Source organism: Panthera pardus, unplaced genomic scaffold (genome assembly GCF_024362965.1).
Source record: "Panthera pardus isolate Hobbes unplaced genomic scaffold, ASM2436296v1 HiC_scaffold_16, whole genome shotgun sequence".
Taxonomy (NCBI): domain Eukaryota; kingdom Metazoa; phylum Chordata; class Mammalia; order Carnivora; family Felidae; genus Panthera; species Panthera pardus.
Window position 1 is genome coordinate 57,653,401 of NW_026526721.1, and position 24,177 is coordinate 57,677,577.

General features: G+C 41.2%; 2 protein-coding genes across 10 annotated transcripts in view; one reads left to right on the forward strand and one right to left on the reverse strand.

The window, feature by feature from the left end:
• The window catches only part of CD96 (CD96 molecule), a 96,036-nt gene that overhangs the window by 18,551 nt on the left and 53,308 nt on the right, over positions 1-24,177 (forward strand). For 7 of the 9 annotated variants that reach the window (XM_019448297.2, XM_019448300.2, XM_019448301.2 and 4 more), the window contains 3 exons: positions 2,498-2,622; positions 12,073-12,283; positions 15,331-15,386. In XM_019448297.2, the coding sequence (XP_019303842.2) occupies positions 2,498-2,622; positions 12,073-12,283; positions 15,331-15,386 (392 nt within the window). The remainder of the gene's footprint in view (positions 1-2,497; positions 2,623-12,072; positions 12,284-15,330; positions 15,387-24,177) is intronic. The other 2 variants (XM_053903326.1, XM_019448299.2) reach the window with 1 other exon arrangement.
• ZBED2 (zinc finger BED-type containing 2) lies at positions 20,445-22,873 on the reverse strand. Its single transcript, XM_019448305.2, has 2 exons — positions 22,759-22,873; positions 20,445-22,514 (listed from the first exon to the last, which is right to left on the reverse strand). Exon 2 carries the CDS (start codon positions 21,705-21,707, stop codon positions 21,054-21,056), a length of 654 nt encoding a protein of 217 aa, XP_019303850.1. The 5' UTR covers positions 21,708-22,514; positions 22,759-22,873; the 3' UTR covers positions 20,445-21,053.

The following is a 24,177-nucleotide window of genomic DNA, read 5'->3' on the forward strand; positions in this document are numbered from 1 at the left end:
TTCCTCTCCTCCTATCCCTCACTTTTATCTAAATTGCCTGTTTGCTTTCTCCTATTGGACCTGTCCGGTTTAATTTGGATTCTACTCCCAGGGGATTCTTCTCAGTGGAGGGATATGTCTGAAAAGCACCCTCTGTCCCGGTGCTGACAAGCTTTTCCTTGTTTCCCTCGAAGGCATGGGTAATCTAGTGCCTGCAAGCCCCTTTCTCCATTTCTGCTGTTATTCTCAGATTAGTCCACATGTCTTTCTAGTGATTATCTGTTGCTTTTGGAGGGGAATTCCCTAGTTCTCAGGGGCATCAGAAGCCCAGTCAATTTTCCTCTGTTTCTTTCTGCTCAGTTGCTGATACCACAGTGGTTCAGTGATTTGTCCCCACCTGTTAATGGGAATATGTTGTTAATTGGTGTCTCTAGAGATACAGCCTGTATGTTTTTACGTTTGCTACTCTAGTTACCTTGTCTGTTTTTATAGGCAGCTTCAGGGATATTAAAAAAGTTAGGTAGTTGCATTGCCAACTTCCCAGCATCTGGAAGAACTTCACAAAAGTTTAATACTTATATATTTGGGTAAGGCACATTAAAATATAACTAACATATCAAGTGAATTTCATTAGTATTAGTGCCTAGTTCTAAATTAGATATTAGTGCCTAGTTCACTCTCTGTTTAAAATAAATTTATGTAAGTACAACAATTACAGAAAAAAAAACATTTATAGTAATTTTAAGAATAAAATTAAATAGTAGTAATGATGTGCAATCCTGGCAAACAATTTTGGTGGTGGTATACAAATCCATTTGGAAGTAGTGTTATAGCTAAATTGTTTTCACCATAAAGGACAGGCTTTTTTTTTTAATTATGGGGTTGGAATAATGTTTGGAAGCAGTAATAAAGAACAAGGACAGCAGCGATCCCATCTCCTAATCTTGAAGAAATAAGGGTACAAGAAAATAAACAACCACTATTTGAGAATGATACAAGGAAGTTGTGCCCTAATGGGAAGGCCAGGTTTCAGTTTAGGAAGGGAGGAGGAAAGAATTATCAGTAAACAGGATAGCTACTATTGCTGAGAGATTGGAATATCACCGAGTTCTAAGGGTAGATATAACATTCCAAACTGAGAAATACCCCACTTAAAAAAAAATAGGCTGTTGATAATAATGAGAGTGCTCATACCCCATGATCCATTAATTATACTTCTGGAGATTTATCTTAAGAAGCTGAATGGTCAGGGGAAAGCTATTAGTATAAGGATGATCCTTGCTATATAGATTATAATAGCTTAAAACCCCACACTGAAAGAATACATGATCCAATGTGTTGGAAATGACAGAACAAATGATGGTGTATATAAGTGACAGAATGACATAAAGTCTCTGAAAATTTTAGCTACAAATTGTTTAAGAATCGTGCAAAACATTTGAAGTAAAAATACAATCATGCAAAACATTTTAAGTAATGTTTATTAGTTAAGAGAATTGCAAAGTATGAGAAAACATATACATATAAACAAGATTTGTATAGACATGGAAACAATAATATTTTCAGGATATTAGTATGATAGAGTTCTTTCCATTTATCAATTGTTTTTTGATCTTACTGTAGTTTAGTTACAAATGTGTCTACACTTTCCCAAAGAGAGGCTATGAAACTGACATTTATCTCAAATTACGTTAAAAATGAAAATCCATTAACAATGCTTCTTTAGAGTTTCCTCGTGTATTTTTCTATATCATCCGCTCTTTGGAGGAAGGTTTATAAGGTCTAAAAGGACAACTAGACATGAAGGCGGTAAAAAGATCAGTGGATGTCAGAGTTTGGCAGGAAGGAGGGACGAATAGGTGGAGCACAGAGGAATTTTAGGGCAGTGAAACTATTCTGTGTGACACTACTATGGTGAATACTTGTCATTAGGCAGTCATCAAAACCCATAGAATGTACAACTCCAAGAGTGAATTCTAATGTAAGTAAACTATAGACTTGGGGGTGATCATGATATCTCAATGTAGTTTTATCAGTTGTCGCAAATGTACCACTGTGGTTAAGGGTGCTAATAGCTGGGAACATTGTGCACGCATGGGGGACAATGGGAACTCTCTGTACTTTTCACTCCATTTTGCCATGGACCGAAAACATCTCTTAAAAAAATTACATCTATTCGGATTTTTAAAAAGACAGTTCGAGGTCAGGTTATAAAGTTTTACATTCTGACTGATCAAGAAAGTATGATCTGAAACCTAAAGCACAAACTTTGGGGCTAAAGCAGAGGAACATTTCAGATTGTGAGTTGGATTCTTTAAGAGTAGTTTCCTGCAAATTTTCAGTGACTCTCAGTGGTTCTATTTAGACAATGAGGACCTTAGTGGGGTTTTGCCTTGTCATAGGTGTGCCCTGAGGGTGCATAAGTCTCTATAGTAAAACTGTTCCTGTTTCTCTCATAAAAAAGCATTTCAGAAACCAATCGCATGTTCATGTCTTTGCCACCTATGTTTTGTTATAGTTACACAGGATGAACGGAGAAGCAGCCATTTAATAGAAGTACAGATAAATCAGACTCTGGAAATACCATGCTTTCAAAATATCTCCTCAGAAATTTCGTCTGAGTTCACCTTTGCATGGTTGGTGGTAAGTGTTGCCCTTTTCAGTGAATAACTGCAATGATCTTTAAATATTAATGAAATAAAAATGAATAACAAGTAATAATAGGGAAGGAAGCACACAGGAGGAAAGCAGGCATTATGTGGAAGGTGGGGGACTGGCAGGGGAGGGAAGGGAGGGCACTAAGATTCCTTCTAACTCAGCAAGCCTCCAGGTCTATGAATACAGTAATTTAAAAATTAGTTCCTAAAGGTTAGTTTCTATTTCAAGCTATATACCAAACCATGATTACAGAGAGGCAAGAGTATGATGGTGCCCTGGAGAGGAGCCACATCCAGCAGAAACCCCTTCTCACAAATACTTGTTTTATAAACAACACGTACAGAGGGAGAAACCTTTTTTCCTAGAACCCTTGCTGCTGCATCCTGGGGAATACACAGCATTTCTTTAGATCGGGAAAGACAAACTCTAATGCTTATAAGATATAGGCAGAAGGGGTACCTGGGTGGCTCAGTCGTTTGAGCGTCAGCTCAGGTCATGATCTCATGGTTCATGAGTTTGAACCTCCCATCGGGCATTGTGCTGTCAGAAAGCCTGCTTGGATCCTCTGTGTGGGTGTGGGTGTGGGTGTGCATGCGCATGGGTCTCTCTGCCCCTCCCCAATCATACTCTTTCTCAAAAATAAATACACATAAAAAATAAAATAAAATAAAGATAACCATAAACACAGTTTTGAGAATCACCTAATCGGGTATTTCTTTAGATGATCCAAAATATGATTAATTTTTAGATTGTCATCAAACACAGGTTTTAAAAATTTTTGCAGAACTCCTAGATCTCCATGGATGTAATGGCTGATACAATTTATAAAATACTGTATCTGCATAAATTATAATGCATATTATAAGTTACCTACATTTTTATGGACTATCTTGGAAACTAGACCCTTCCTATGCAAAGATTTCTCTGAGGATGTGCCAAACCCAAAATAATAGACTTGCAAGGAGGCCTTAAAATGCAAACTACGGATGCAAACAGCAAACAGCTTTCACTGTCTAGATATTTTTTGAATAGTCAGGATGAAAAGAAAAAAATGTTCGGAAATAACTTTCTCAAAATCTTCTGAGAGCTACGGCGTCTCTTTGTCATCCATCAGAAAACACTTTTTTCCTCCCTTTATAAGGTTTGGTTTCTAAAATGCAAGTCTTCCTACCATTACACGTATCATTAGTATAATTCAATTGGTCTTAACAAACAATCGCAGAAAAAAGTTGAAAAGTGGAAATGGTCTCAAGAGGGCAGGAACTGGCTATACTAAACGTTACAGCAATGGAAGTGTACTATCTACACCTTGCTTGCGCTATTCCTGTTTCCCACCAGTGGGCAAGAATTCCACTGTAATTATCACAAATTCACTATCAATGGGAATAATCAAGTTTAATCGCAATCAATAATAATATACTTTAACAAAGCTTGACCGTAGAGATTTATGCTGGCGAGTAAGTTGATCTATAGTGTTCTTATCTTACCTAAAGGGTGGGTCATCTGTTTTTCTAAGCAAGTGTCAACTGAGCTTCTCCAGAGCAAAAAGCTGTGCCCCTCATTTCAAAACTCCGTAGCATCTAATTAGTACTTAGAACACAGGCCCTCAACAGAGAATAAATAATTGAACGGATCTGTTTCTCTGTTTCTCTTTGTCCCTTTCCCTCATAGTCCTATTCATTGGACTCCTGTTAAACTGATGGTCACTAAATTCACACTGGCTATTCAAATGGTTAATGAGCAGCTCATTACATACCAATCACCAGATAACTGAGAAGACAACTTCTATCTAGCAGTTTCCTTCAAAGAAATGAAGGGGACTATGCAGACCTTATCTTTGCATCCTGCCAGGACCTTCAGGATAAATGAGGGACAGAGAGAGGGCACCTAAGGTCACACAGCGAGGCGATCTTAAACTTCTAGAACCTCAAGCCATGCTGTCACTTTGAAGGATGCACCATGATGCAGACAACTTGAGGGATCTTTTTGATTTGAAGAAATCTCTCTTCAAAGGGAACATTGTATTGGCAAATGTGCTGATGAAATTCCTACTGTGCATTCCCTCTTTAAATGTCAAAATCTATTTACTCCTCTAGTTTACATCTGTGCTCCACAGTGTTGGCAGCTGTGGGGTTCAGCAAGCCTGACATGAAATCATCTAGTGTCCTCATATTAGGACAGCTTTTCAAGTCATGACTGTGACAGGTCTGCAGAGGACATATACCACCCCCCCCCCACCCCCAGTATTTAATCTCTTATTAAATGAGCAATAATCATCTCTTAACCTTTTGTTAAATGAGCAATAATAGTCCTAATAAGACAATTGTTTTTTAAAACATGCTATAATGTGGAATTTAGAAAAAGGTTCAAGAGTGCAGGTGGTGAAGACAAAGTAAAGAGTGTAGGAACCTACTGGACTGAACTCAGTCGCTCCAGGAAGCTACAAAATGCTCCCACTTCAGAGGCTGCACCAAGCCCTGGAAACGATTTTATAAACTACGATTATTGTAGTCGAGGTCACTGAAAAACAAAAGTCATGTCTTCTGTGTGGAATTTTATAAAACCTAATTAATTCTGTTAGGACCCTCATGACAAGGGTTATCATTGGGATTCTCAGTTATCATTTAAAAAATGATTTTCTCTGTGTACCTGACCCCATGCAATGGCTGTGTTAAATGTGTCCATGGAGTGGTTTCTTAGCATTTGGAGAAGTTACATTCCAGGGTAGTGAGTAGACTGAAGTAGAAAGGCATCAGATGCAAATAGCGTATCCAACATTGATGTAGCGTGAGTGGTCATCAAATAAACACAAAGGGTTAATCTGTCAGCGGGCACTGAGGGTTTCCGTATATGATGGGATGATGAATAAGAAGTCATAGGATGTTTATGTTTAGGGGGAATGCAGTTGGTAGATAAGGGACAAGTAGCCGTTTTTCCAGTTTACGTCCTGGGGCACAAGGGTATGGTCATCTGGGAAATCCTTCAGGCTTATTCTGGGAGCTTCTAAATAGAGTCTAATATTCTGTTTTCATTCCAAAGTATCACCCTGATTTCCTACAGTATAAATTTCAATTCAATCCTGCAAACATCTGTGAATCTGTTTTGAGTGTTAGGTCCTGCAGGGATACAAAACGACATCAAATATATTTCCTGCTATGAAATACAGCGTCAGTAAAAATGTAAAAAAAAATGGCAGCATAGAGGGAGAACGGTTTGATTCTGAGCAAATGGACCTGGAAAAGTTCTTAGATTATATTTGAGCTGGATAATTGAAGAACAGTTGGCCAGCAAACCCCAGACGTGTACTATACCAAGATCTGGGACCCGTGAGTACAAGTTGGTAGTGGGGGTGTAGAGAGGTGCTGAGGGAATGTTTGTTTCTAAAGTTTGTGAAGAAGGAGAGACCCATGATTTTTCTCCTAAACATCAGGAAAAAAAGGAGAGGACTCTATCAGGTTCAAATAGTTCAATATTAGTGATAAAAGCACATGACTAAAACCTAGATGCTTATGTTTCTTTACATCTCTATAAATGCATCTTTTCCACATACTCTTCTTTAGTATTTGCAATGTTTTATGTTTAAACAAAAAGTGGACTGGCATTATAAACAATGTCAGCTTTCCATGCCTGTGGGAAGCCTTGCTATTCAGAAAATGAAACTGTCACCTTCTACCTGATAGCTGCTGACCCCAATTGTCTTCACCATAATCAGAAATAAAGTGGTAGCCAACCCACAAAGAACTGACAACCAATTGCAATGACGGGAAAAATATTGTTCTGGTGCTCTACAAAAGTGGACGTGGGGAGCTTTGCAAGCAGCCTGCTTTGACAGCACTCACTGGATGGAAAATAAATGGAGGAAGTGTGAAGATAAGAAGCAGTTTGGAGATAAAGAAGTAACAATCGATAAAATTAACAGAATTTATCGAATGAGCTCTATACTATAGCTCAATGCCTGCCATGTGGTATGGTCCTCACAGACCGGTCTGACCTGGAGCTCAGGCCAGCCCAGAGATGAGGTAATATCACTAAATCAAATAGTACCAATGCCTCTTTTCTGCATTGGAAATTCTGATTATAGTACAAAAACAGGAAAGCACCCACAAATCATTTTAAGGCTTGTTATTAAGGTCATGAAGGGACACAGGAAGAGTTTTTCATGGTTCAGTACTACCCTGTCCAACCCTCATCATCCTAATTATTTTTCCCAACTCCTGTCCAAAATGTAATTATCCATTTATTTCTCTTCTGTGGGTCCTGATTTTTTTTTCTCGTGAATTTGTTCTTCTCAAATAGACTATAAGCAGAAAAGGCAAGGACTGTTTGTTCTACTACTCTTATGAGGCTGAATATTGCAGTCATTAACAGCATGACTTTTGGGAGGAAATTGTTTTCAAAATCCTGGCTCTTGCCATTTACTAGCTGTGTGACGTAGGAGCTAGGATTAGAGTGAGGTGAGCAAGGTCCTCTCCTTAGATGCAAATTTTAAGGGACTGCCCCCCAATATCAGTAATTAAGGTACATATTTTAATGAAATATTTTTTAAAATCAAAACTTAGAGGGGCACCTGGGTGGCTCAGTTGGTTAAGTGTCTGACTTCGGCTCAGGTCACGATCTCATGATTCGTGGGTTTGAGCCCCACATCGGGCTCTGTGCTGATAGCTCAGAGCCTGGAGCCTGCTTCAGATTCTGTCCCTCTTCTCTCTCTGCTCCTTCCCCACTCATGCTCTGTCTGTCTCTCTTTCAAAAATAAACATTAAAATAATTTTTAAGTAAATAAATAAAATCAAAACTTAGAGAAAATGCATGATGAATAAAATATCAAAATTTCAAATAAGCATAAGCCGTTGTTTGTCTGTTTTGAGACCCTGGTATGCTGTCCAAGGAGTAGTATTTTCCAATTTGCCTGTGGTTTCTGGGACTTCATGGCATCATGTCCCCCATGGCCACCACTTTACGCGGTCATAAAACATTTTTTTAATTGTAGATTTTTTAAATTAATTTTTCCACTCGGTCAAAATATGGGAGAATATTTGAGAAGTGCCTACAGGTGCACATGTTTTTCCTTTTGTCTCAGAATTCAGTACGACTTTGGATATGTGGCCTAAACTAAGTTTTACTTCTTCATCTGTAAAAGGGGATGATTACAGTATTGACTTTATGCTGGTATTGTGAGGTTGTAAATAATACAACTAAACAGCTTAGCATAGTACCTATACTCAGTACATATTGCAAGATAATCTTTAAAGGATCCATTTTATGACTCTCTATAATGCTTCAGTTTAGCCTTGCAGATAGTGGATGCTCATGAAGTACAGACTGATCATCAGCGAGGCTGGAAGACAGTCTGTATTACTTGAGTAGCTACTGAGGGTCAGGACAAGCATGGTATACTGTATGTATGCTAATTCAGTCTGTACTCTTCATTAAATCATATGGCTCCTCCAATGTGAGAATCCCATTAGGCTTTAGAAATATTTATTAATATTTTAAGGGTGCCTGGGTGGCTCAGTCAGTTAAGGATCCGACTTCAGCTCAGGTCATGATCTTGTGGTTCGTGAGTTCGAGCCCCGTGTCGGGCTCTGTGCTGACAGCTCAGAGCCTGGAGCCTGCTTCGGATTCTGTGTTTCCCCCTCTCTCTGCTCCTCCCATACTCACACTGTATCTCTCTCTCTCTCAAAAATAAACATCAAAAAAAATTTTTAAAACTAAATATTTATTAATATTTTTAAAAGTTATCTAAATTAACAAAACTTTTTAAAAAGGCAGGGGGGAGGGTGCCTGGGTGGCTCAGACAGTTAAGCGTCCAACTCTTGTTTCAGCTCAGGTCATGATCTCATGGTTTTGTGGGTTCAAGCTGCCTGTGCAGAGTGCGCTTGGGATTCTGTCTCCCTCTCTGTCTGGCCCTTCCCTGCTTGCCCTGCCTCTGTCTCTCTCAAAAAACAAACAAACAAACAAACAAACAAACAAAAAACACCTTTACACATTATCCAATTTTTTTCAAGAAAAGAAGAAAAAAAAAAAACCAGGCAAGAATAAAGATTCTGTACAAGACCTCTTACCAGTATGTTTTCAGCAGACAAGGTTACCTAAGATCATTATTAGGTAAGATCAGAGGTATACTCTCTGACCCCTATCACCAAAGGTAGATCACTATATTATGAAACAGCTTCTTCACTCAACAAATTGTCCACACCTCTGTAATCTACAATGTATATAAAGGCCTCTGGCTTCCTGGAATTTCTTTTAAATTTTTCATTCCACATACTCAAAAACGAAAAAACAAAACAAAAAGTTCTTTTTATTGTTTTGTGATTGTTTGGTTTTTATTAGTATGTGTTGTCTCTGAGGTTTAACTTCCCTGGACCTGGGCATCTCTGCTTTTTGATGCCCTGACTTAAGCACCTTCTTGCTTTGTTTGACCTTTGAGCAAATTACTCAACCTTAGTTTATTCCAGATTGTCATAGAAATAAATAAGACTCAAAAGGGGCGCCTGGGTCGCTCAGTCGGTTAAGCGTCCGACTTCAGCTCAGGTCATGATCTCACGGTTTGCGAGTTCGAGCCCCACATCGGGCTCTGTGCTGACAGATCAGAGCCTGGAGCCTGCTTCGGATTCTTTGTCTCCCTTTCTCTTTGACCCTACCCTGCTTGGGCTCTATCTCTCTCTCTCTCTCTCTCTCCAAAATAAACATCAAAAAAAAAAAAAAAAAAAAAAAAGACTCAAAAGAACTTTGTACAATGTCTAAAACATAGTGTGTGCTAAATAAATTTAAGCTATGATTAATAACAATATAAAACTTTAATAGTGGTTGTAGCATATTATTAGTATTAGTTTCCCCTCTTCCAGCTCCAGACATTTCATTGTCTGCCTGGGCTCCTTTTTCCCTCACCTCTTCTCTCATTTGCTGGGTGAAGGCAGCCATTCCCTGCAGATTCTTGCCTGGGCCCCCTTTATAACTCCTCTAGCAGTTAAACTACCCTGGCCCGGCCACACCCAGCAACACAATAATGGAAAAACAGCTTTTGTCTCCCTAGTTTCCAACCTCAGCTTCTGACTGCCTTTCTTCCCACTACAAAGTAACAGATGGAAATGTTCCCAATGGGGAGACATTTACTAAGTGGCCAAAAAGCATTTTGAGCTCTGAAGATCCTCACAAAAAGAGAACCTGTGAGTGAAGCAAGAGCTGTAGAAGTTAGCTCAGTGTGCAGACCTGCAGGGGGAGCCTGCTTCCTTAATTATTGGCCTCCAGATCTGCAGCCATTGAGTGAACCGCGTCCATTTTCTTCTGTCACCACCCAATGCAGAGGGCTCCTTTTTGGGCCCTGTCTCCAGAATGTAAGCTGTCTCCTTTTAATTTTCTATATGCTTCTTCACTAGGAAGATAGTAGCACAGAGTCCTAGGTCCTTTCTTATTGTGGGGTCAAAGGTATGTACATTGTTTCAGGGTAAGTCTCTGAGCAGGGCATCACTGTTTACAAACAGTACTGTCTATGTATCTGTATGTAAAGCTGATAGCAATCTTAGCCCATGTCACCTAAAGAATGGTGTCTTACGTAAGAGTTTCTACTAAGTATATTCTGGAAATATTTATATAAACTATTTAAATAAAGTCTGCCTTCATGTTTCCGCTGTTTCTGCTCCCAGATCATACTTGAATTCTCTAACTCTCCTAGCTTCTGTTTCTTCTACTCTGAATATGTATAGTGGTGTTGTTTTTTTTGTTTTTTGGGGTTTTTTTTGACAGATTTAAACCAGAGGTTCCAAGTGACAGATCTTTGTTTTCATTATTTCGTGACTTCTCCACCAAATGCATTGCTGTTTATCTCAGTTCTCTCCGTTTCCCCTGATCTCTGCACATAATGATTGATTAATCTGTTGTTTAGAGTTAGACCAGTGGTTCTCAGACCTGGATCCTTTGAGGACCTTTTTTTTTTTTTTATAAATTTTTTTTTTAACATTTATTTATTTTTGAGACAGAGAGAGACAGAACATGAACAGGGGAGGAGCAGAGAGAGAGGGAGACACAGAATCTGAAAGAGGCTCCAGGCTCTGAGCTGTCAGCACAGAGCCCGATGTGGGGCTCGAACTCACGGACCATGAGATCATGACCTGAGCCGAAGTCAGACGCTTAACTGACCAAGCCGCCCAGGCGCCCCATGAGGACCTTTTAAAAAATGTTCCAGCCTGAGTTTCATCCCAGAACAACTGAGGTAGAATCTGCAGAGGAGAAACTTGGTGTGTCAGAATGTTTTCAAAGCAACTCAACTGAGAATATTCAGTTATTTATAGAAGAATGAGATCATAACCCTTCCTCTATCCTTGTGCCCCTCAAGCGTCCCCTCATCACCAGCCCTTAGCACATTTACCGACACTGACCAGCACGATGATTGCCCAGCGATCTCGTCCATGGAAATTCTGGGTATGGCAAGAAGAATAGGAGCTTTCCTTTATAAATGCACGAATGGATATGGAATAGAAGAACCAAGGGCTTCAAATAAACTCTGATTTGTGGAATTTTAATTAATATTCAGAGTCTACCCTTTATGTGTCCTCTATGAAGATAGCATAGAAATAAAAAAGAGAAGGGCAAGGACCATGACTAGTCAGAGGGAAGGAGGCAAAGTGCCCAGGGCACAAAATTTAAGAAGGCACTTACTCTCAGATACCCACCCTGCACTGATAGGGTCCTGAGAGTGAGTGCTAAGAGCCTCTTTACTTCATCCTGGTCCTGACCCCATGGGGAGCTAAAATGAGACCTTTTCCAAAGGAAAGGTGGAAGGGAGGACAACCATAATCATCCGGTCCAGATGAAGATTTAATTAACAAAATGGATACAGCACATCTTAGCATTAGGATTCTTGAACTTTGGGGCACCTGGGTGGTTCAGTCAGTTAATCGTCCGGCTCTTGACTTCAGCTCAGGTCATGATCTCATGGTTTATGGGTTCAAACCCCACATCAGACTCTGCACTAGCAGTGCAAAGCCTGCTTGGGATTCTCTCTCTCTCTCTCTCTCTCTCTCTCTCTCTTTCTCTCTGTCTCTGTCCCTTTCCCACCTGTGTGCTTTCTCTCTCAAAATAAATAAACTTAAAAAAATAGATTCTTGAACTTGAAATAAGAATTATGATCTTTCATTAGCCCCCAGTGCTGTGCCCCCCAAATCCACTGCTGATATGCACCTTATGGAAAGTTATGAAGGGGAAGTTCTAGTCAGAAGAACATCAAGTTTCTATTCTTGTTAGGAGAGGGCGACTCTAGTCATTGAAAGTCAAATGTAATGATCTTTTCTCTAGTAACATAGCAAATATCTCTTAATTTCACTTCTTCATCCATCACCTGTATTTTTTACAAGATATAAATGAATTAATGCATGTGAACATCTAGTCTGGAGCTGACACGATTGAGTGCTGAGTAACCAGGAATATTTCTTTCAGCAGGAAGATAACGGAACTCAGGAAGCATGTATCACCCAAGGTCACTCCATCAGCAATTCCACACTATTTAAAGACAGAGTCAAGCTAGGTACAGACTATAAACTCTACCTCTCTCCAATCCAAATCCACGATGATGGCCGGAAGTTCTCCTGCCACGTTATGGTCAGACCTGGTAAAACCTTGAGGAGCTCCACCACAGTCAAGGTTTTTGGTAAGAGCTTCCGTTCTCTGGACTCCCTGCCGTCCTCCTGTCCATTTTTCCTGCCTTGTTCTCTCCTACAGAGAAAGTGCCCCGGTCTCTGGAGAGCAGCCCCGCAGGGTAGCTATTCTAGAGCTCTGTTGCCCTTGATACTGGCATTCACGTTAGGGGTGAGGATAAGGGTAGGGAGTTAAAGAATGAGGATTGAGTTAATAGAATAAAATCACACTGAAAGCCATAGAGTGGCCAGTCTCCTGGTGACTACTCCTTATTTACAACTTTAATGTTTCCTGAGAATACTGGGAATCTCTTTAATTATAGCTGCCAAAATCTAATTACTGAGTTGTCTAATTGTCTTGGTTGCTTGCTGGAGTGAGGCAGAATAGGGACAGTGTGAGAAAAGGAAAACGATAAACACAGCTCCAGAGAAACTGCAGGAGTCCCCCCACCCCCAGCAGGGCCAGCTCCTCAGTGAAGGAGCCTGCAGGATGGCCCTCTGTCCCTGCATCCACTGAAGTGTGGAGCGGAAATATCCACGATGGCCCACTCAAGTTTCACAGGCTCTGCGGGGAGCAAATTTGCGGAAAATGTGAAAATTCTATTTTGCTCAGTGAGGCCAGGCGATATTAGTAAATATAAAATCCAAACCCTTGGCTTTGGATTGTTTTCATCTTTGTCCCCAAGAACTGTGTTTTTTACCAAGTCATTTTTAAGTGAAGGCAAAGAGAAAAGCAGTGATGTGGATGAGCCATTATTGTTTTTGCAAATGAGGGAACTGGAGAGAAAATAACCTCACAAAACATGAGCACACGAGCTACTAGATTTTCCCTCAGTTCTCTGAATGACCAGACAAATGAATAATCTTTGTTTTCACTTAGAATCTTACGGCATTATTAATAGAGATCAGAGAATTCAGTATTTTGAGGGAAATACAAAGACTGTAGTTCATAAAGATGGAGGCAGCTACAGCCAAGATTTATGTAGTTGGAAGTCTCTTGTAGATATTCTTATGTCTCTCTCTCTCTCTCTGGCTCCCTTTCCTTCCCTCCCCCTCTTTCCATCTCTCCTTGTGGATGGTCTAAGAGATAATTGATCACCCCTAATGATCAAGTTGCTTATGGAGCCCGAACAGTGCTCTGTGAAGAGGTGGGAAAGACTGTTCATTTCTTTCATCGATATCACTGTCGGCTCACTTACTGGGGCGTGACTGTCTTCGAACAAACACAAAACTGACTCATCTGGCCTGACTTTAGGCAAATCAATGAAGGCAGCTATCCAGGATGTGAAAACACGTGTCGATTCTAAGCTGGGCAAACCATGTCCGGTTTGACCAAGGGTTATTGCACCCCAACTTGATCTAACTGCCTTGTCAACACTTAAACCACACCCTCTATCTCTCTGTGGCAGAGACTTCCGTCTTAGTCTTGAATGCTTTTTGATCTTTCACATCTTACTCTTATCACCCTGTCTGTGTCTACACCTCTCTGTCTCTACGTCTCTGTTTCTTCTTTGATCTCCTCTCAGTGGATGCTTAAAAATAGGAGATTCTGCCTGCCTGTTCATTCGATTTTCCCTGCTTCCTTTCTTTCCCCTTTAGCAAATGGGCCAGCCAGGCTGTGCTTGGCCTGTCTCATCCAGTCCTTAGACTCTTTGTGTGTGCCACGAAGTATATATCCTAGTGGCCCTGGCATGGAAGTATAATACATGTCTTATTCCGAAACCACTCAGCAGTCCTCGGTGATTCCTCAAATAGGACAAACCAAAAATAAAAACTTGAAACTTCAAAATAAATACCCAAGTGTAGCACAGACCCACTGCAGCGTGGTTGCCCTAAATCCACTTTATTTCTTCGTCCTGAATAACACCTCCATCTGTAACAGTGCAGGGGCCAGAAGCTTCCCTGGCTCCTTTGCTACTTCTTGCTCTCCTCTCACTGATCTTCTTGACTTTACTTTCCTTAGCAGGGCATCACCTGCTATCCCAAGTTCGCTCCTGCACCCTTCTAAGCCCTTAAACCTGATTGTCCTGAGCCTCAAAAGGAATGTCTCTGTAGCACCCCTGCAACTTTCAGTAACTGTTCTTTCTTTCAGGTCCTTCATTCCAATGGTATCTGTTGCTAATATGAGGTCAGAATGGCCAGAATACCCCTCCTCGCATTAGTGATTTCGGGTCTATCTTGGTTTGGGTTCCCCAAAAGAAAATACTGAGACAAGGATTTGAGTTAAATTAATTTATTTGAGGAGTATTTATTGAAGGAATTTATTGGGGGAAGCATCAGAAGAGGAGTCAGAAAGCCAAGGAAGGGAAGGAAGATAATGAAATATACGTGAACATGCCAGTTACCAGTGTGGGCTCAGAGCTCATTCCCACCAGGGAACTCTGGGGGAATACACATCAGAGTTCTCCCAGATAAAGGTAAGGAAGTTGGGGTATTCTCCAGCAACTCCCTATCTGTTCTAGCCATTAGCTCACTAGACGTCCAGTTTGCCCTGCTTGTGGACTGAGTGAGCTCCCATAGGCCCAATAAATCCCTAAAAGAGGGTCACAGGTATGCCCAACAAAAGGCCTTCAGCAAGTAGAGGCAAATGCGTCTAGATGTAACAGACACTGACAGCCTGTGACAGGCTTACTATTTCTCCAGTGGTTCACAGACAGCCTTGTCTGCTGCACTCAAGCACTGACTTGAAGCCACTTTGGTTCAACGTAATGTACTCAATGTCTACTTTGTGCTGGTCACTGGTAAGTTCTAGAGATGAAGGGATGAATGAAAATAGGCTTCAGGGCACTTACAGTCTAACAGGATGTCAAAATCACTGAAATATCCTCCGATGTATTCTAAAATCTGTATTTTCCATGAAAATGTCAATTTCTTAAGGACAGTGAAGTTGATTTGTCCACCTTTGTTTCGTAAGCCTTTAGCATACAGCTGGGCACATAGTGGATGTTTAATTAATATTTGATGAATGATGAATACACACACACACACACACACACACACACACTAGTGGCCAGGTAAGATGGTATTCAGTGACACTAACTGTGTTTTATTTGCCTTTAAGCTAAGCCAGAAATCCCCATGATTATGGAAAATAACTCTACGGATGTCTTGGGAGAGGTGAGTCACATTAAAGCCTTTGAAAATCTATAGTGTAATATGCCAAGGTGTGTTTGGTTACATCATTGTCAGAATATCTTCTCAAAGGACCTTATTCCTTGGCCCTCAGCCAATTAATTGCTAGTGAGGAAGAAGAGAAGCTGAGTTGATTCTAGAGCCAAGTGGAAATCCTTACTTTCTGACTTAGGGCTCTCAGAACATACGATCTGTAATCCTTAGTCCTTAAATTTTCTGGAAGAATCATCTCAATAGTTTAAACTTCTCTTTAATGAAAATTGGAGAAGCTAGGGAAGGAAAAATAGGACAGAAAGCAGTGTGAATCTTAGTGTTAGAATGAGGCTTTTGTTCAGCTGGCATTTAATTCATTCTAATCCACTTGCTGTACCGGCCCTTCTTATAGTCTTTGGTTTGAAGTAACAAGAGGAGAGGTGCCCTTCTATACTCCTTCAGAACCCTGCCTATTTCTTAGGCAGTAGGAGAAAGGGCAGGTGAAAAAGGAAAGTAGAGTAGGGCTGTTTGCCTTCAGTTTCTTGTAAGTGATTCCCAGCCTTGAGTCACTGGGATCTGGGCTCACTTGCCAGCTCTTCTTGTTGGCTGTGACCTTGGGCAAATTACTTCACATCTTTTTCTATCTTTTTCTATCTGTATGATGAGGATAAGAAGAACATCTGCATATTGTTGTTGTTCTTAAGAATTAAATGAAATACTGTATGAAAAGTTCTTAGTATGCTCTATGGCATATATTAAGTGCTCAGTAAACATTATTACTGTTGTTTTATTGTTATTACTACTATGTGTGTTAATCAGTTGTCTCGGGGCATTTTGACTTAATTCAAGCTTTTCGAAATCCCAAATAAAATAAATATTCTTGTGAACTCTCAAACATTTTCTGCTACATGAGATGAGAGAAAATTATACTCATATTCTAATTTCTTCTAATCCTGAGAACACTACATAACTTATGATTTCTGATCCTGCTGAATATAAGTCATTTAATTTGACAGCTATATACAAATCATAGCTCAAACTCTATGGGATGGTTTTAGATGGGCATATATTTGTGTCTTTTGTTGATTTTGTGTATTAGTCTCTTAGATAATTGCTGTTATAGTCCCGAGTATATGAAAAAAAATTTAAATTTTTTGTTCTTCCACAATTAACTCCAATTTTATTAGTGGACATCATTTCAATAGTTTGAATAAAACTAACAGTCTAACGGCACGTTTGGTAGGTATTTTTGTTTCTTATATGGTTCTTCTTATATGGTTCTTTATGCCAATGTTTACAGGTAATAAGGACTCAATCAAGATACAGAACCGTAAGATTGGATCCTAGAATTCCAGTTTAAAAAAAAGGACTTTCTCTTACATGTTATCACATTTCTTCTTCTGTACCCATGCTTACCTAGGTGCTGACTAGGACAGTCAGAGAACCTTCCTTCCTGGGGAATTAGTAAATAATCTCTCACCAACTCTATTTAACCAGCGACAGGACACGGCTTGTCTGTGGATCTTTTAACATTTTGCCAAACGTTAGTAATTTCTTACTCTAATATTCTTAGAGTTCCCATTGTATTTTTAATAGCTTCTTAACTCTTCAAAGTCCTTCCACATGCTTTTATTGAGTGATGCTCTGAAATAGGTGGGGCATCCATAATTTTACAGATGAGAAATGGTGGCCTGAAGAGTCTACACAACTGGCTGAGTCACTAATAAAGGGCAGAGCTGGGATGAGAATTTAGTATGCCCATAACCAGGTAGGATGATATAATGAAAGGAGACCATGATTCAGGGGCAGACAGAACTAATATCAAATCCTAATTCGACCATTTCTTGGCTACATATCTTCATCCAATAGTTAACTTCCATGAGTCTCAACTAAGTCATCTAAAACTGGGACCAGGATTAATATTTCATGGGACTCTTAGGGGAATTAAATTTATGCATAGTAATGGAGTATATTGAACATAATAGATGTCTCAGGAATATTTCTTTCCTTCCCATTATTTATCATTCACCTGCTCCCTTTCATCCACTGTTTCATCTGAAGATATATTGATAAATCTCCTATGTGATTGATTTTGGGAGACAGTATGTGATAATGAAAAAACAGAACATAGATTGTGGAATCTGATAGACCTGGGTCTGAATTCTCCTCTATCACTTATTAACTCTGACCCCTGGGACCTCAGTTCCTTAGCTTCCTCATCAGTGAACACGGACAATGATCTCAACCTCCCAAGAGTGATATAAAGATCAAATGAGAGAACACATGTAAAGTATCTGCCATCTGGCAACCATAAGTATTGGGTATGGTAACTTCCAGCCTGACCCTTCATTTCTTAGAGATTAACCAATTCAACCTGCACTTACTGCATGCGTACTATGTGCTACATATTCACTCCACCAGCAGCCCTTGGAGTTAAAGTAATAGGGATTTGGTCAGTTATGAGTTATGTTTTCCAGCATTACTAAAGCAATGAAGTTTATGGTTAATTTGGTTTTCCTGAAAAATCAAAAAGCTCCCAAATTATTCTAACCATGACACTTCTCAGGTTTAGACATGCCAGCAATATCCAAAGAGAGTGTTACTCCTGTGGATGTCATGTTCTTGTGCATTCTGGGGGCAAGGCTTCACCAGGGCTCCAGCATGGCATGCAAGGCTCGCCTCCTCAGCTGAGATGGAAAAGGAGTCTTCAGCTGAAACCTCAGGGCCCCTTCTTGTAGCAGACACAGTATTCGAATAAAAGATGCTGGCCCAAAGAGCCCTCAGCCCACAGACCGTGGCCCTGAATGGCCTACTCTGATGATGTAGCAAAAGAAGGCACAAGAGAGATACATGAAAACCCCAGAGTTTATTCAACAGTTCGGTCTTTCCATGAACCACATACGTCTCTCTTTTATACCCGGGCTTTCTGCTTTAACCCCTTCATCTCCATGGATCTTGTCCTCATCACTCTCTACCTTTATTATGTTTGACAAAAGTTAAGTGAAAAAATATATAAAGAGAACTACCTAACATGAAGGATAGGAAACAAAAGTAGCTGGAGTTAAAATGCCTGAAAAGGAAGAGAAGTGAAAATCGTAAGAGCCATGTAAAACAGACACCATAATCTAAAAACACACATTACCATTCAGCAGGATGGTTCTGGTGTCTGTTTGCAGATTTTGATTGTTGCTCTTTATTTAATTGTGGTTTTGCAAAGCCTGAATCTGTGGATTCTTTGACCTTCTTAAGCTTCATTTCAAATGTATGGGTGTATGTGTGTTTAACATTAGGTATTAGAGCTTCTTCCTCTCCCTCCTTCCCTCTGACCTCCCTCCCTTCTTTCCTCTTTCTTTCTTCCTTTCTTTCTTTCTTTCTTTTTCTTTCTTTCTCTTTCTTTCTTTCTTTCTTTCTTTCTTTCTTCTTTTCCTTCCTTCCTTCCTTCCTTCCTTCCTTCCTTCCTTCCTTCCTACCTTCCTTCCTCTCTCTCTCTTCTTCCTTCCTTCCTTCCTTCCTACCTTCCTTCCTTCCTTCCTTCCTTCTTCCCTTCCTTCCTTCCTGGAATCTTATGGAACAATAAGGCTCTGATTCCCAATGTCCAGTCATGGGACTCTCAGTGGCCCTCATCATCATTTAGAAGGTGAGAGTCCCTGAGTTTTTACCTTAGCTGGAGAGGGCCCTAAAAATGGCACCACATCCCTTTGGAAAACCATATGGGAAGTGAAACCTTTAATATCAGGCAAGTTTCTAGAAAAAAATAAGGAGATTACAAGCCTACAGTACAGTCTGGGATTTTCACAAGCTATGTTTGGACTTGTGCTTGTTCCACAAACAGCTCACAGGGAAAACAGATCTGGGTGTTAGAGCTGCTGACAGTCTAAGAATGAGCAAGCAGTAAGAGGGAGCCACACAGGTGAGGACAGAGGGAAACAAGACCCCATTACTACACCAGGATCTTGTCCACTTTCTGGGAGGCTGTTGCCCATTAAGTGCTTGGATCTATCTACAAGATAATGAGAAACTGTCTTTATTAGCTCTTGTCTCCCCAGCTCCCACCATCCCTCACTCCACCTCCAACCCAGTAAAAAAAAAAAAAAAAGGTTCTAGAGGAATCATCCAAATAAAAGTCAGCTCCAACCCAAAGGCCACAGTCATTGCCACTTTGGTTTAATCTATTCCTGAGTAACCATATTAGGCATACCCTCAATAGATTGTTCTTTCCTTATGGACTGGTAGGTTCCCTTTTTTCAAAGCATCTCTGAGTATTTAAAAACGAACAGTTTTTTTTAATATTTTTATGTTTATTTATTTATTTTTGGGAGAGAGCACATGCGCGTGCTCCCACAAGTGGGGGAGGGGCAAAGAGGGAGACACAGAATGTGAAGCAGGCTCTAGGTTCTGAGCTATCAGCACAGAGAACAATGCAGGGCTTGAACTCACAAACTGTGAGCTCATGACCTGAACTGAAGTTGGACACCTAACCGACTAAGCCACCCAGACACCCCCAAAATGCACAGTTTTTTTTTTAAAAGTCAGGGAACAGTTGGCATGTAGCCAGCATCTCAAAGGCAGGAATAAAATCCAAAACCTACTGTTCAAATGAATGGGTGGTCTGTGGGGACAAAACTAACGCAATTTAACTCATTAAAATTGACCTCAGAACCTCAGAAAATGTTCTCCGCCCTTCAGTCTCCCAGATAGTCTTCATCTCTCATCTTTCCATGGTGAATTTTTGAGGAGGGATCTGTCTCTCTTCTGCCATGTCACACTTCTTCTCTGTCCCTTTTTCTTTCTTTTTTGGTTTTCTGCCTCTGTTTTTTATTTCTCCTTACTCATTGCCTCTCTCCACCTTTCTTTTTTCCTTTCTGAGTTTCTCTCCTCTCTTCTTCATGATCTCCCTCTTTAACAGACCTTAATATGAAATTAGATTATATTTTTAAATATTTATGAATAAGTTTTTACCTCCTCTATTCTTAACGTTTCTTTCGAGTGAGCTGAAAAGTCTTTAATTCTCTCTGTGCTGATTATACATTAATTACGTACGTGTTGCATTGTTGAAAAGACAGGACTCAGTTTCTGCTGGTGACACAGCTTTAATGTAAGCAGACGATACAACACAGCACCAGTGGCAGAAAAGACCTACATCGGATGGGTCCCGAGAACTCAGGCTCAAGCTTCTATGTGCTTCCACAGCTGGGCCCCACAGAACAAGCCCTGTACCCAGTTCTCCAATCACCAGCAGTATGTGTGCAAAGGCCTCAGCCCCAGGAAGCCTCAGCTCTGCTCGTGGCAGAGTCCCTTAGAATGAGCTGGTCACATAGGTACATTCCAGCTACCTGGCCAACCTCAACTATCAGAACCCTCAGCTCCGCAAACCAAGTGCTAGGCATAAATCCCATTATTTTCACTCATCACCACTGACGGTATGGTCCATTCTGCACCCAAACTCACAGACCCATGGTAGCAAAACAACATTGATCTTCAGTTAATACATTTTGAGGTTTTGATCAGGACAGCCTTCAGGGGCCCTGTAGAAGTATTTGGTCAATTCAGAACTGCTGAGATTAACTCCTATTATGCACTCTTTCTCTTAAAAACAAAATACTTTATATTTAAGCTAAAGTGGCTCTTTGCTGGGAGCCTGAAGTCTGTGTCTTCAGAATAGATACCTCCCAGGCTGATTTAAACAAAATGGAAAGGATGAGCTGCTGCAGGCTGCTCTTGCTCCCTCCGACAGGCTTCCTTCTCAGCTCTCACCTTCCACTTCATCTCCAGGATGGCCCTTTCTACCTCTTCCAGGGCTCGCTCTCTCCTTTCTACTGCTCTCTCCCGCCATTCCACTGCCCTCTCCCTCCTAAGCACCTCCTTTTCCCTTTGGCTGGCCCACAAAGCCAGTGTCCCCAGCTGCTCCAGGAGCCGGGCCCATTCACCCTCAATACCCATGGGGAGCTGGGGCCCCTGGGACCTGGAGTCCTTGCGCTGCCCCACCTGACCATGGCCAGTCTTCTCCAGCTCCTCTCTATGCATGCTCTTCAGATGTTTCCACAAGGCTGTGGTGCCCACGTTAACCCCTGGGCCGCGGCTCACCTGCCTGCCACACAGGCGGCAGGTGGCATATTGGTTGGGGTGGTGGCCAACACGAACAGGGGCCAGGTGGAAATATTCCCAAACCTCAGAAAACCGGGACCCCTTGTTGTTCAGCAGAGAGGTGGGCATGGCGCTCGCGAAAGGGCCAACCGGTTCTCCCTTCTCACTGATTGCCTCTTCCTCCTTCATCTCAAGGTCTCCTTTTGCCTTCATCCTGGTTCCCTCCTCTTCCTCCTCTTCCCGCCTCATCCTGTCTCGTCTTTTAACAGCTTTCCTTGAGCCAGAAGTCTTGGCTGAACCACAGCTAAGGCAAAAATGAGTAATTGGGAAGGGACTGCAGTAACTCTTGGGGATTCACAGCAATGGCCAAAGGCTGGCCACACCTGGTGTGATGTTTCCTCCTTTCCCCTTCACGGGAGAGTCAGGGTGAGTCAGAGCCACACAAAATGGCCTCCGAGGCCCCCAGGTACATTCTCTCCAGGCCCCAGATATGTATTGATCCCTCCTTGTGTACACCAGAACGACAACACAGATTAGTCCAGAAATTACAAAGTTCTTCAGTGAATTCAGGGTTCTCTACATCAACCACTTTCACGAGTGGTTTTTGAATATTGAAAATGTTAGGTTTTCTCCTGATTGTCCAATGTTTCTGGCTTCCAATGTTTCTATGGCCCTGGAGGTCTACATATGGGTTTTGGAGGTTCTGAACCCTCAGGTTGCTCGGGAACCCCAGGGCTGGGGCAACACTTGTCTTCCTCAGTGTAGGCAGAAGCAAGCACAGAGAGATGCTGGTGTGAAAGACACTCACACTTCCTAAGAACTGTTGGAACAAGCAGTCCAAATGCTGGGTAATAAAGTTCCCAATGTGAGATCGGTTTGCCCTTAGCAAGGTCCCTCTGGGGCTGAGATTCCAAGAATTCCAGCAGACTTAGCTGTTTTCAGCAGGAGGAGCTGGCCCACGCAGAGGAGAAGGACATAGAGCACATCTCAACCGACTTGTCTCCCAGCAGTCCTCAGCAAGTAGCTTACACTCTGCCTTCCCAGGGGAACCATCACCTGCAAAGCCAATAGCTGATAAGACCTCCTCGACAGCAGCTTACTCTAGATGTTTGGCTTTTGCACCCCATTTAAGTAAATAAATGGACAATTAAATTTTTAAAAATAGCCTGTTTTCTCCCTCCTTTTTTGGGTCATTTATTAAGTGATTGAGAGCTTTATCCACCAAGCTTTGCAATCCCAAACAGTTGGTAAACACTCTCCTCCCTCCCTCGGCCCCACAGCCCTACAAGTGGGTACTTACAGGCAAGCAAGGCCCCGAGCTTGTCTCTGATGGCTTTGGTGCAGGGTGAGTGCTCCCACACACTGTGGGTAGCTATTAGCTGACTTCTGCCCCCAGGAGGAGGGCACCCACAGGTCCTGTTCCCTCCCACTTCCAGGGAGGATACCTTTCCAAGTGGGCATGTCTCTGCCTGCCCACACAAAGATGCACACATTCCTCTGTACCCCTCCCCCACCCCGGAAAATAGATGTTCTGGCAAATGTTATGTAGTAAAACAATAAGTCAAGCACCTACTAGTTTTGGTTCTGTTTCCAGATAACTAGATCATCTGGCCTCTCAAGCAAAGAAAAATATTTAAAAGAGGGAAAGGGTGAGGTTTCAGCAGAGAAACCACACGCCCCAGTAACACCTGTGCTTTCAAATGTTCTGTCCAGTTGTCAGACCATGAGTCTCAATTTTTGGTTCAGAAACTCCAGATGTTGTAAATACAGTCAGTAGAGAAGCCGGGTAGCCTGCACAAAAGGGAAGATGAAGTGAAAGGAATCCTCCCAAGTTGAAGGAAATGTGACAAGTTGAGAAGCAGATTTGCGGTTGCTTTTTATTATATTATGTAACTAGCATTGGAAAAGCTGAAATGTTATTGGCTTCTATTCTCAGTTGGAGTGAAATAAATGAATAGTCACAATTTAAGTACAAATTTTATATTTACATATATGCTATATTTATATATGTATATTTTGGAAGGAGAACCTACCAAGAGGAGACAGGAACATTTTAAAGAGGGTGTCTGTGGAAGAAAAATCCTTGAGTTATAGAAGAAAAGAGAAATGGCAGAGTAGAAAACATGCCAAGACTGAAAGACAAATTTCAAGTGAAGAAAGAAGGTTGAGGGGAGGAAAGACTCCAAATAGAAATGAAGAGTTGGTAAACGAATAGGGGAACTTAAAAAAAAAAAAAAAAGATTTCTCTTTCTAAACTCAAAAGCTATTTTTTTTTTAAATGAATCTACGAGAAGCCCTTTTGAAAAGGCTCTGCCCAAACTTAGGCAAACTGAATCTGGGCTGACTTACAAATGGTCAGCATTCGAGTATTTCAGCTGTGGAAATAAGGAAATGATCATTCTTACAGCCAGATTTGGACCTACTTTTCCTGATTCCTCAGTCTCCTCGTGCTACAACCTTCCACTGGCTTCCCTCTACTTCCAGGACAATGTGCCCAACTCACACATTGGCCTACGAACCCATTCCGTCTGTCAATCTTTGTGAATTCCCCGCCACTTTCAACCACAGACCACCTGTAGCGTCCAGACCCATCTCTTCCCTGACTGCAAACTATTACTCTGCTTTCTAAGTTATTCCCAGAATTCACCTCTTTCTGCTCTCCTACAGAACTGTCCAAATACTTTTTGCCACTTATTATATAATTCTTTGTGCTATTGCT

What these genes read in the sequence shown, in the direction of transcription:
- ZBED2 (XM_019448305.2), bottom strand. Translation starts at nt 21,707, where the DNA reads ATGAGGCGGGAAGAGGAGGAAGAGGAGGGAACCAGGATGAAGGCAAAA.